Source organism: Cetorhinus maximus, chromosome 13, assembly GCF_964194155.1.
Source record: "Cetorhinus maximus chromosome 13, sCetMax3.hap1.1, whole genome shotgun sequence".
NCBI lineage: Eukaryota > Metazoa > Chordata > Chondrichthyes > Lamniformes > Cetorhinidae > Cetorhinus > Cetorhinus maximus.
This window is the reverse complement of record NC_135891.1, coordinates 17,742,345-17,756,094: the sequence shown is the minus strand read 5'-3', so window position 1 is coordinate 17,756,094 and position 13,750 is coordinate 17,742,345. Positions and strand designations below refer to the sequence as shown.

The 13,750-nt window shown below is 42.8% G+C and overlaps 1 protein-coding gene across 3 annotated transcripts in view; it reads left to right on the top strand.

Moving 5' to 3' along the window:
* The window catches only part of lama5 (laminin, alpha 5), a 266,062-nt gene that overhangs the window by 171,408 nt on the left and 80,904 nt on the right, over positions 1 to 13,750 (top strand). For all 3 annotated transcript variants that reach the window (XM_078555045.1, XM_078555046.1, XM_078555044.1), the window contains exons 28-33: positions 125 to 233; positions 1,481 to 1,578; positions 5,876 to 6,065; positions 8,221 to 8,347; positions 10,426 to 10,565; positions 13,011 to 13,126. In XM_078555045.1, the coding sequence (XP_078411171.1) occupies positions 125 to 233; positions 1,481 to 1,578; positions 5,876 to 6,065; positions 8,221 to 8,347; positions 10,426 to 10,565; positions 13,011 to 13,126 (780 nt within the window). The remainder of the gene's footprint in view (positions 1 to 124; positions 234 to 1,480; positions 1,579 to 5,875; positions 6,066 to 8,220; positions 8,348 to 10,425; positions 10,566 to 13,010; positions 13,127 to 13,750) is intronic.

Genomic DNA, 13,750 nt, shown 5'->3' with positions numbered 1-13,750 from the left:
TGGAGTGCTGCACTCTAAATTGTAAAGACTTTGGGATGTACTCCAGCCTTATAATGGAACAAGCACAGTTTGAACGAGTTTTCTTTTGTTGTCCACCCCTGTAATTCAAAGCTTTTTATTCCAGTTTTCTATGTCATGGAGTTGCAATTGATTCTTTGAACCGTGTTGCTGTGTATGAATTAACAACCAACGTTAAACTGCAGCTCATTGCAGACTCAGCCAATGTTTTACTGGTAAGAGATTGGGGTATGATTTCAAATATAACAATTTTCTATCTGCTAATGCTTGTCCAGTATATGTAAGCTTTCACAAGACCAATTGGAGAACAAATAGATTTGATAGTGAAGGGTTAAAACTTGGCACTAGAGGCTACCTCATTTGTTTGGGTGGGAATGTATTATTACACTCTAGTGTTCAGCATTAAGTTCAGTGCACAGCTGGACAGGTACATTGACCTCAAAGTTCTTGTACCAGGGAGCATTACAATCAGGAGAGTGTTGTCCCCTCCCACTCTGACCCCTCTTCCCCCAACAACCACCCCCTGCCTCTGTCAACCAAACAGCCAATGACTCCTGCCGGCCTGTGGGTAGGGTCAGGTCTGGATCTGGTTCAACTTTGACCTAGGCACTTGAAGAGGCTGCAGTTGACTGTTCAAACTCAACAAAACACAATAGACACTTGGATGATATATTAGGGAGCATTCAGTACCTTTGGAACCAAATCCTTGCTGGAATTGCTAGGTCTTTTGGAGAAAAAGACGATATTGGGGAGAAATACTATTTTTTCTCTGTGACAAGAGTTGCTGAAACTTGCTGTCAAATACAATGCTAAGGTATAAACTAAATCATATAGCGTGCTGCTAAACCTGCTGTATCCACTGAGCACCAACTTTTGTTGTGAAGTTTCACAGATCAGGCACTCCCAGTCACAGTGCTGGTGAGGAAATTGTGAACTTGCAGCCCAGAATTCACTCCATTTAAACTAAATTCAAGTAGTGTAGGTCCATTATTTCCTGGCCCCTCTTCCCTGCAATCACTGGTCGTCACTAGGTCTCCTAATTGTAGAATTGGTCCTTAAAAATGTCCCTTAATGAGAAGCTAAACCATGTGCCGCAGTTTTATCATGTTACTCACTCTTCTATACAGATTGTTCTTTGTTGTATTGCGCTGTATTTGTGTTCTGAAAATATTGCTTAAAATCATGTCGCTGATGATGAGTGCTTTCTGCCGACTTGTGAAGACGTAGGAATGTCCCTTTTGAGAGAAGAAGAACTGCAGCCTCTCTTAGTGGGACACAATATCCCCTAAAATCTTGATAGGTGATCATAGATTCTTGTAGCTGCAACTATGAAAAATCGGAGATTCACAGTCGTGTCCGGTGGCTAATGGGCTAAAAGAATAGAGCACTCAGATTTCAAACTCTACGTAACTAGAACAGGACCAAGGACAGTGCTGTTACTGATTTCTGTTATTTGTTACAGAACAAGGTATATCTCATACCTCAGGAGCAATTCACCATGGAATATGTACTGCCAGGAGTACATTGCATCAGTACTCATGGGATGTTTGCACCAGACAGGTGATTATACAGCCTCGTATGTTTTTCCTGCAATTCTAAATGATACCACTTTGTAATCCAGCCTCTCATTATCTACATCCTACAGGAAGACGGAATTTTACATTAGAATTTCAACGCTAAAACAATCAGAGGGGCTCAAAACTATTCTTTCCTGTTTTTAAGTCTGCATAAGCTCAATTTTCCCTGAAACTTAAAGCATTTCCCGAAAGAGAATGACGTGACTTTTGGAAGAAGTCACCAGCACTCACTATTAAGTGGAAACGTACACATTTGCAGTTGTGGGATTTCCCCATAATTTGAAGCCCAACATTTAACATGTTTTAATTGTTTGATATATTGCAATAAACCCTTAACACTGTTCAGATTTAGGTTTTCTTATTTATTGCAGACTTGACACAGGTAGAATGTAGCCCATATTTTCCACGGGAGTTATTCCCAGTTGCTGTAACTTTGATAGATAATCCAGGGAAGTATAGAGATATAGGACTGGACTTTAGCGCGCTGAATCAGCTCAGCACAGAAGCAGGCGACCTTTGTTCTCGACCCTGCTGAATTCCGGGAGGGCAGGAAAGTGAAGTCGCCTGTGTCATTAATTGGGTGCATTTGTGTAATTAATGAGTCGTCAAGTGCTCACCTTCTAACGTCCCGAGATTTTTGCAGGGATAGGTGGCCATTGGAGCTGTGTAAAGCTGAACAGCCCGAGCCTGTCAGGGATAGAGTCGGCAGAATTGAAAAGGGTCTACGTGATTTTTTTTTTAAAAGCGGAAATTTTGACGGAATTCTTTTACGCAGCAATTAAATTTTAATAACACTAACATTTCCCTAACCCATCCTGGGTTCCAGCTCTCTATCTGCCCTGACCAATTTGACTAAGCCGATCTCCTCTTTTTTAAAATCATTCACAAAAAGCAGCCACAACAATGGCTGCCAGGTCAGGCCAGAACGTGGTCCTGGTATCCCGCCTCCCCAGCCACAAATTGGTCGTCACTTCAATGAAAATCCTGATCAATTCCAGATTCATGCTGAGGGAGTGGGTTTGCAACCTATCAATGAGACCACCACCTCCCTGAAAATTCAGTCCGGAGTCTCTCTAGGATTTCTCCACCGAAGTTATGGCAGACAACTGGGAGAATCTGCACACGGGGAGGTGGTGGCATTGTGGTATTGCCGCTGGACTAGTGATCCAGAGACCCAGTGTAATGCTCTGGGGTTCGAATCCCACCATGGTGGAATTTGAATTCAATAAAAACCTGATTAAAAGTTTTACAATGACCGTGAAACCATTGCTGATTTGTTGTAAAAACCCACCTGGTTTACTAATGTCCTTTAGGGAAGGAAATCTTTCATCCTGGTCTACGTGTGACTCCAGATCCACAGCAATGTGGTTGACTCTTAACTTCCCCCTAAGTTAATAAATGCTGGCCTAGCCAGCGACACCCACATCCAATGAATAAATAAAACAAGTTCAATCCTGTTTAAAAAAAAAAAATTACAGCGTAGAAAGAGTTCAGGTGGTCTAGCCTGCCTGTGCTGGTACAGAACAGCCATTATGAACACTTAACTTAATTATCAGCAGATGCCTTAATCTCTAATTGCTGAGTGATCCTTAAATACAGCTGCCTCTTTTGGCATGTTTTGGAAGCAACTCTCCATCAATGTAATTTAATGTAACAGTAATCTGAGAACATTGGGGCATTTGCAAGCTGGGGCTTCACGAGTTTATAATAAAATTATATATTTTGTTAACACATGCATCCTTATAATACATCCTGCATTCAACGCTGATTCAGGTTTATTTATAGTCATGTGGAAATGACTGTTGAGAATTACCACTCCTGTTAACACACATGATATTGAAGTATCCAGTACTAGATGCTGATGAAAACTGGTTTATTTAATACCTCTTTAAATCTCCATATCTTTGACTTTGTTCAGTTGAACTTCTACCCAAATAACCAGAGCACTAAATAAAGTTTTAAAAATGAGCATGAAGATGAACAGAATATAAACCTCCAAGAAGAAGTAAATGGCTAAATATAACTTCCTAAAAACTTTCCCCTATTCTTTCCAAGAAATTGTTACATATGATCCCCATAGACATGAAGAGGTCTGGAAATGGCTGAGGCCGTAGATTAGAATCATAGAGTGATACAGCACAGAAGGAGGCCATTCTGCCCATTGTGTCAGTACCAGTTCTTTGGCAATTCTATCCAATTAATCCAACTTCCCTGTGGTGTCTTCATAGTCCTGTAAATGTTTATCCTTCACATATTTAACAAATTCTGTCTTTAATTTACTATTGAATCTGCTTTCACAACCCTTTCAGGCAGTGAATTTCAAATCACCATAAATCACTGTGGGGGAGGAGGGGGAAGAGTTATATTCTCATGTCACTTCTGAAGGTGATTTGCAAAAGAACCAATTCGTGTCCTCTGGTTACTGACCATTTTGCTACAGGGAACAGTTTTTCCCTATTTTCTCAAACAGAACTCTGCATAATTTTGAACACCTCTAACAAACTTTGTCATTTTATTCTGCATTAAAGAATCATAGAATGGTTACAGTACAATAGGAGGCCATTCACCAGTACTTGCTGTGCAAGAGTAATTCAAGTAGTCCCACTCCCTCACCATTTCCCCAGAGCATGCAATGTTTTTTTTCTCTTTTGGTGCTTATCCAATTCCCTTTTGAAAGCTATGATTAAATCTGCCTCCACCACGTTGGAACAGTGAATTCCAGAACTTAACCACACACTGTATATTTAAAAAAAAAACAGTTTTTCCTCATGCCACCACTGTTTTTTGCCAGTTGCCTTACATCAGTGTCCTTTGGTTCTTGATCCTCCCACCAATGGGAACAGTTTCTCCCTGTCCACTCTTGTCCAGACCCCTCCTGATTTTGAATATCTCCATCAAATCTCCTCCCAAATTTCACTTCTCCAAGGAGCACAGCCCCAGCTTCTCCAATCTATCCACATAATTGATGTCCGGCATTCTCGGAACCATTCTCATAATTCTTCTCTGCAATCCCTCTAAAGCCTTCACATCCTTCCTGAAGTGCAGTGCCCAGAATTGGACACAATACTCCAGTTGAAATTGAACTATTGTTTTCTAAATGTTCATCATAACTCCTGTTTTTTGAACTCAATGCCACTTTCATAAATTCCAAGATTCTGTGTCTTTTTAACCATTTTCTCAAACAGCCCTGCCATCTTCAATGATTTGTGCGCATATGCCCCCAGCACTCTGTTTCTGCATTTCCTTTAGAATTGTACTCTTTTTATATTGCTTTTCCTCATTCTTGCTATCAAAATGTATCACCTCACATTTCCCCACATGAACTTCCATCTGCCGCATGTTTGCCCTTCCAACCAGCCTGTCTATATTCTCTCGAAGTCTGTCTCTATCCTCCTCACTGTTCAGAATACTGTTTGTGTCCTCTGCAAAATATGAAATTGTGCCCTGAACACCCAAATCTAGGTCATTAATTTAGACCAAGACCCATGGGGTGTCCTCTAATTGAATTAAAAACCGTTTGCCACTGCTCTGTTTCCTATCACTCTGCCAAGTTCTTATCCATGCTGCCACTGTCCCTTTCATTCCATGTATTTCTATTAATAAGGCCAAAGATTTTATATGCTTTTTAAATCTTTCTCAACTTGCATCCTGCTATCTTCAATAATTGGTGAATATGCACCCTCCAATCTCTGTTCCTGCATCTCCTTTAACATTGAACCACATAGTTCATATTTCCTCGGGTCATTCTTCCCACCAAAATGGATCACTTCATGCTTCACTGTGTTAATTTAATCTATTATGTCTGTTGTGTTCTGTGCCTGCATGCCACTGTAACGCAAGGATGCTTGGCAGAGCAAGGGTTTAAGTAGGACCGGAGAATAGCACTACCATGGTATGATGTATAGAGTCACATGGTAATAGACTCTGGGCAAACAGTCTAGTAAAACACTAAGTAAGCAGCCTACCTGCATAGAGCAGCACCATGCAGGACTGTAACCTGGGATCTGTGAAGAGTTAGACTACCAATAAATGGTTCATGTTTAAACATACAAGTCTCAAGATCTCCTCATTAAGACATCTAAAGAACCCATAATATGATATACAGTGGCAGCAAACAGCATCATAATACAGCAATGTCTCTGCCATTTCACCAGTCAATGTCCTCTGTTACGATCTTCCTAGTTTTTGGCTACATTTCCGAGCTTTGTACCATCTACAGACATTGAAAGTATGGCTTGAATTGATGTCTAATATTTGTTTCTTTGTTGTCTGTCTTGCAGTAGTTCCTGTGCATCATCCAGGTTTCAGAAGCCTTCACAGTCCATAGTGCTGACAGAAGGTGAAATATCCTCTCCTTCGACACTGCTGCACCTTTATCCACCCAGAGCCCTTGGCCGACCACAACAGCCTCCCATTCAACCACCTACCATTGTGGAGACAGCTGATTTGATCTTACTTCGGTCCCCTCAGGTAAATGTACCATCTGTTTATAGCCGCTAGGCTAGCAAGTATTACATAGAAGGATGAAAATAAGTTTGGCGTTAAACATTCAGACTCTCAAGCTGTACAACATGTTGTCAGAATTCAGTTTGAATGTTGGGACAATTTGGTAATTATTAAGTTGGCATAGAGTAGGTGACACTCCTAGCCACATGATTTAATTTGAATACCCAGCCATAGAATCACAGCATGTTGAAGCATAGAGCCATTTTTAAAATCCTATATACATTCAGTATGTTATACTCCAATAAGCAGTTGTTGGCTCCAGGCTGTTACTTTGTTGTAATAATGGCTTTTCTTCCTATACTTAGCAATTTAGAGGGATTTTAGCCAGGAAATAAAGCAACAAAACATGCCTCCAATTGAAGAAAAGAAAAGGGAACAGCTTCCATTTATATCGATCATTATGACTCCAGGCTATGCAACTGCATCTAATAAATTATTTTATGATGTAGAAATGTTGTTGATATATCGGTGAACATAGAAATTTGGACACAGCCAGATGTTTCACTTAGTTTATGTTCCCTCATCCATTTTTCTCATCTGCTTTCACTTGAATGTGTTGAATCTATGTTGAAATACAAATCAAATCGGTTCCAGTTACCATCTGGTACTGTGCACAAATGGACCATTGCCAAATAGGGCACTTGATAGTAATCGAACAGCCCAAGAGGCTTCACAGCCAAACCTTGTTCTCACTCAATGTCCACACACATGGACTCCCACCTGAGGTTTCTGGCGAGCTTGTCAGGAGCTGGATCCCTGGACAATTTTCCTCTTCCTGACACTGAGCTTAATTGTAGCACTCCTACCGTCCTCCCAGTGGAAATAAGCTGACACAGACTGGGAATCAAAACTGGGATTTTCCTGATCTATGCGATGACTCGTTGATTGAACTTGCTGAGCATCAGGGCAGCAGAGAGGAGGAGAAGCCCATTTAAATTTGTGTGCGGTTAGATGCACTGTGTGTGATGTGGCACTAAGGTAGACACTCCAGGATCATCCTAGACTTGACGCATGGCATTTGCTCAGCTAGCTAATGGCAAATGAACCAGCAGTTGGAATATTTCTACTGGGATTACTACCCCTGATTAGGAATCAGCCATGGCCCCTTCTCCTGACAGCTAACCAGTGATCTATGCTGCAAGTGCATGGACTTCCGTGATGATAGGATCTAACGCTGCAGCAGTGCTGCTATGTAGAAATTGCCTGTTAATACTCCTGCCACAATATTTGCAGATGGACGAGGCAGACTTGGAACAATCAAGAAACCCAGATGCATGAGAAACATGGACTTCATTTGATTATTTTTTCCCCCTTTGACAACAACCAGCCATGTTGAGAGGCCGGCTGCTCATTAGGTGGGAATGAGTTGCAGCTGGGAATTGGGTGGGGCAGAGTAGCATGAAAGGAGACTGTGGATTGGCTGGGAGATCACAGAGGAAAGGGGGGAGGGGGGGGACAATGGATTGTGGGAAAAGGCCAATCATGGCAAATTATTTGGGGGCTCTAATTGGGGAATGGGGGAGCACTCTGTTTCTCTTGGCCCTCAAGCACTGCTACAAAAACACTTAGCTGCTGGGCTCAGCCATTCTCATGTCCTTTCAGCTGCCGAGTTTCCCCAGTCCTGTAAAATCAAGCCTGGTGTCATTAAGATCGAAATGATTGCTGAAATCTGAGGCACACAGCCTCATTAACATATTTAAATTACTGACCCGGCTCACAAGAGCAGGATACTTGCCTGACCTCCAACTTTGCCCTGGTTAAACTGGAAGTGTGCAAGGTTGGGATCTGACTTCAGTCTTTTTTTTTAACAATTTAAACACCCCTTTCTAGCCTGACCTGCATTGTGTTAAAATCCTTCCCCTCTATGTTTAGCTCCCAATGAGGAACAAACTATTTAGGAGAGGCACTAGTGAGCAGAACCATATCCCAGCAGAATCGAGAAGGGGGGAAATTCAGGGAAGCAGCGAAGGATTGAATTCTTGTGCTCAAATTTATTTGAAAGGTAGAGATAGCTTTCTGCTGCATGCTAGCTTGTCTTCTGAAGGATTTTGGAGCATGACACTCGTGAATTATATTTAAAAAAGCAGCTCCAGAAGTATGTAATTTTGTGCTTTTACAGACGGTTGCCACCTTCAGTGGCCGCATTCCAACTTTGGGGCAATACGCCTTTGTGATCCACTTCTATCAACCGGAGCACCCGACCTACCCTGCAGAGGTGCTAATTAATGGAGGACGGATTTGGCAAGGTAATCAGAGTGAACTACAGGTATCAACTGCAGTAACTGTAATGTCTATTTTCTGTATTTGATTTATATTTACTGATAATCTGTAGTTTCACTGGATCAGGTCATTGCAGATTCCGTTTTATCAGATTATGTAACATTTATTAAGGCAGGTGATAAGTTGACTGGTGTTTTAATACTCTAATTGATGTCTGAGCTCTCAGCTCATGAGAGCTTATGCTAATGAGGCTTAGCTGACAGCCAGAAATCCATCAGCCTGAGCCCCAGGGAAAACATTACTTGACAGCTTTGGCTCTCTGATCTTTGCTGTTAATTGCACAGTGTTGATTTACACAAGATAAAGGATTCAAGTGCTTGCAGTTTCTGCTATTGATCATTGAAGGGTCTGGATTATTGACACTTTTATTGGGCTGTAGTAAAAAGGAGTGTTTTTTAAGAAATTGAAAAGTTAGCTATTATTTTTTAAAAGCTTTTTTTTTTACACATCCTACAGTCACTATAGGGTTCATTGGTTCTACAGTGTATATGGGTGAATAGGCATCAAAGTTCCATACCTTGGCATCTGGAGCAATAGAGGTTGTTTGGAAGGCATACTTTAACATGAGGCATGAGGAGCCGTAGGAGGCAGGTGGGGAGTATACCTTGGCATGGGCATGAGGGGCCAGGAGGGTGGCTGTGGGGCATAGGAAGTGTTTTGGGGTGAGGGCTGGAGGGCCTCTCTGTTTTTATTATAACTGGTGCGAAGTTCCACCGCATCCAATTGCTTGCCTCCGCACCAGGCAACCCCTGCAACTGCCTCCGAACTTTTTCCTGGGTCAGCTGGCCCAACTCCAGCCTGCACCCGGCGCCCAGCAGTGAAGATCCTATCATGGGCACTTTCCCTCGAGGTGGGCAGACTAAGCTAGGAAATTTTCTGAGTCCCGCTACCCGCCTCGAGGATGAAAATTCAGGATGAATTTTCAGTTCCTGAAATATTGCATGGAATTCCTTCAAAATTTAGTACCACCTTAAATTAAGAACCAAGGTGGCTATAATGATGGTAGAAACCCATCAAAATGAAATCACCAGCTGCTTTAAAGGTGGCCCAAGAGGGATGCCAGTGCCAATGGTGCCCAATATTTGGGTCTTATGCACTTGGCAGCAGTCCTGACGTAAATGAGATGGATCTGTTTAATTCGGCCACCACCAAGACTGGTTTCAAAAATTTCCAAAAATACGTTGAGCAGGATGTGCAACTAGAACCGATTAACTGAAACTGCTGAAGGAAACTTGCGATTTGGAAGATGAATCTATGTTTATCTCCTGCTGACATGCAATGAAGCTGACTTTACTTTGAATGGTGTTTCCGGACTTGAAGGGTTTTGGCAACAGAGCCAGTCAGATACTCATGAGAGTGACTTGGACCACAGAGTTGAAATAGGGCATAGATTATACTGCCCATTGCGTAAGCACAAATACAGTGCAATAGCTGATCTGTAGCAACTTATTCCTAACCAATGGCTATTAGTATATTTATATCCAGTTTAGTTGCAAGTTTGAAGTAACTATCGACAATTTTTCTTCAAGACTGCTATCATACTTCTCAACTCGTTTCTATTCTAGCACACAATCCCTTCCACCCTAATGCACAATAGCTCCATGGTTATGATACTGGAGTAGCTTACCAAGAGATTGAGAGTTCAAGTCACACCAAGGCAAGTTCTGAAACTGAATTCAGCAATGCTGTTAATCTGCAGGCTGGCAACAGGAAAGTAACCATGAAAGCTTCCACTTTGTCATGAAAACCCCACCCAGCAAAGGGAGCTCGCCATCCTTAAGCCTGCTTCACCTAAACTGCATGTGACTCCATTCTTGCACTGTGTGGTTGACCCTTAAATGCCCTCAGCAATTAAGGAGGGCCAACAAAATTTGCCGTTGCAGTGTTGCCTACATCTCAGGAACAAATTAGAAAAAGGATCTAGCTTTGTTCCTTGTACATGTGTCATTGTAACTTTAACCAACTCAGGTTCAAAGGTTATGTTTCCTTAAAGGACTCTTATAACCTAACCACCATCTTGTGTTTTTTTTTCATTTTCTTCCAGGTCATGTCAATGCTTCCTTCTGTCCTCATGGGTACGGTTGCCGTAGTTCAGTCCTTTCTGAAAATAAGATCGTCCTGGATATAACTGACAATGATGTGTCTATTATCATTCGTGTGCCTGACGGCAAAACTCTGTGGTTGGTAGGTAATGACATTACAGCACAATTAAAAATAAAACCCAGGGCATTCTGGGTAGGAATGTATGACCAGCCGGTTCTTGTAAAATTATCCTTTTCCAAAGTGCACAGGAAATAGTTTAAAGTGTTAAAACTGAATTCTCGCAAAGAATATTGCCCTCTTGGCCAAGAGTTTGAGAGTTCAAGTCTCACAGCTGTAGGCCTTTGGAATCGAAACTTCTCTGGGACAGGGTTCAGTCAGGATGTTTCTGGGGGGAGGAATCACTGACATCTGGTCCCACTGCAATTACATATCCCACTGGCTGATTTTTGCTGGTTGCTTAAGTTCCTGTGAAGGAAGGGCAAGGATAACTAGAGCCCAAAAAAAACAAATGAGGCCTGAAAATCTATCGGCCACAATCCTGGAAGTTACACTGGGATTGTGTCTGTTAGTCCCTTCCACTGCAAGACTTGCGTGAGGTTAGTGGGTATCCCTGTCACGGTGGGCATGTCTCTGGCAACTGTTGGCCTCGTGCTGCTCACAAAACTGGTGCCCGGTTGCCATCCAGAGATTGACTGTTCACCCAGCAGAAAACTCTGTGCTTTTCCCTCCCACTAAACCCCTTCCCCCTCGCCACCAAATAGGTTGTTCTGTTCCTTGGGGGGGGTCTCGGCTGCTTTTCTGGTCTGGATCCCCCACCGCGACCCCTCAGTAGAGCCCTCTTGGAGGTCACTATGTTTCATCTGGCTCGACATCCTGGCCTTACAACTCTTATCGGGTCCCGTATGTGCAATGAAAGTACGAACACCCACTGCAGAGAGTCACTTGTATTTTTTCCCCTACATCTTGGCTTTGTAAAGGTTGAGTGGAGCCTTGATCCCTTATAAGGCCCGGCGGTAAACCTTAGATTAAATTTCAGCATTTCTCGGTTCTGTCCTCTTTCCGAGTCATTTCACTGGAGTTATGGTGAGAATCTGTCAGAAGAAATTCAGCCCCGTGATAATTACTTTTGGTGCCTGAAATTCTTCATTCTGCTGAGCACAAAATTGAAGAACCATTACAAAGCTTACAATTCGAACATATGAATTAGGAGCAGGACTAGGCCATTTGGCTGCTCAAACCTGCTCCGCCATTTGATTAGAACATGGCTGATATGATTGTGGCCCTATACCTTTTGACTCCCTTGTCAATCAAGAATCTGTCTAATTCAGCCTTAAAAATATTCAATGACCCTACCTCCACTACTCAGACTAAAGCCCCTCTGAGAGGAAAAAATTCTTCTCATCTCAGTCTTAAATGGGAAATTCCTTGGGCAGAATCTTGCCCTTGGATGGTGGGCGGGCCCCACCAGCTTGGCAAAGGGCGGGCAGCTGACCCCCGCCACTGAAACGAGGAGTGGGCAGGCCAATTAAGGCCCACCCAGCGGCATCCCCGACAGGAAGCGCTATGTGCTTCCTGTGCGGGGGGGGAGGGAATCCCCAACTGTCAAAGTGCGCTCTTTTGTGCATTTGCGTGAAAGAGCACACTGCTCCCCGAGGCAAAGTCCTGTCTCAGGAAGATTACTGACTGTGGTAAAAACTTTAAAAATAGAAACATTAAAAAATTATTAACATGTCCCCCTCATGTGACAATGTCACACGAGATGGGACATGTTAATAAAGAACACATAAACTTTATTTTGTTTGTACAAAACGGACATGAAACTTCATCCCGCCAGTGGATGAAGCTTCATGAATAATCAGAAGCCCGCTGGGGCTCCTGGCCTGCCCGCCAGCCTTAAGGTTGGCCGGGCAGGTCTTTAAGTACTTTAACTAGCCTGTCAATGGCCTCAATTGGCCATTGACAGGTCGGCGGGCAGACAGCTGATTTCGCTGTCCGCCCGCCTTCCTAAAAATTTAAAGGGACCAGGATGACGTCGGGGATTCCTCCCGATGTCATCCCGCGTCATTTTCCCCTCGGCGACCGGGCCCCGCCCCCAAATCGCCGAGGGGAAAATCCTTGCCCTTATTTTTTAACTGTGTCACCTAGTTCTAGTCTCTCCAATAAGGGGAAACTTCCTTTCAGGAACCACCCAGTCAAGTCCCCTCGGGATCTTTATATGTTTCAATCAAGTCACCTCCCATTCTTCTAAACCCCAATGGATGCAGGCCCAACTTGTCCAATCTTTTCTCATAAGACAACCCCTTCATCCAATGAGTCTGAGTGAAAATTCCCTGGACTACTTCTAATACAGTTATGTCCTTTCTTAAATAAGGAGACCAAAACTGTACACAGTAGGTTATATGTGGTCTCATCAATACCCTGTACAACTGTGGCAAAACATACCTACTTTTATGTTCCATTCCCTTTACAATAAATGACAACATTCCATATGCCTTCCTGATCACTTGCTGTGATCCAGTTATTTAACCCAGTAAATGCTGAATTCACTTGGTTCTTTTCCAACCTGTAAACCTTTGTCCTTTCCAGGACTACTTTTTGATAGTGCCAGAGGCCAGCTACAATTCAAACTACCTTGTCGAAGAACCTTTAGACAAGTCTTATGATTTCATCAGTACCTGTGGAGGAAATAGTTTCTATATCAAGTAAGTTCTTGCTTCAAAAATTATTACATTTCATGGAGAAGCAGCATTTGTACCTCCAAGGCTCCTCCTGATCCTTTATGTTGTCCTTCAATAATTTATTTTTATGTAACAGAATAAACAATCTGAATAAGCTGTATTTAGATTAAGTCCTGCTTCACCTTGGCAGACTCGGTGCAGTCTCACCTCTGCGGCTGGAAAATTGGCCCAGGACTTGAGCATGTAATCTGGGCAAGTACAAGAGGGGTCTGGTGTATTATTAGGAGTGCTGAAGAAGAGCAGAGTGTTTCTCCCAACGCCCTGGTCAACATCCCTCCCAAATTAAATACAAATCAAGTTCATCTCATCCTCTCTCATAAAACTCTTATCAAAGAGCCACACAAACATAATAGGTCTGACCACCTTCTATGCTGTGTTCTATCAGGTTTAGATAAGGTGCATGATAAAATAGGGCAAAGTCAGCATGGTTTCATCAAGGGGAGGTCATGCCTGACAAATCTGTTAGAATTCTCTGAGGAGGTAACGAGTAGGTTAGACAAAGGAGAGCCAATGGATGTTATCTGCTTGGACTTCCAGAAGGCCTTTGACAAGGTGCCACACAGGAGGTTGCTCAGTAAGATAAGAGCC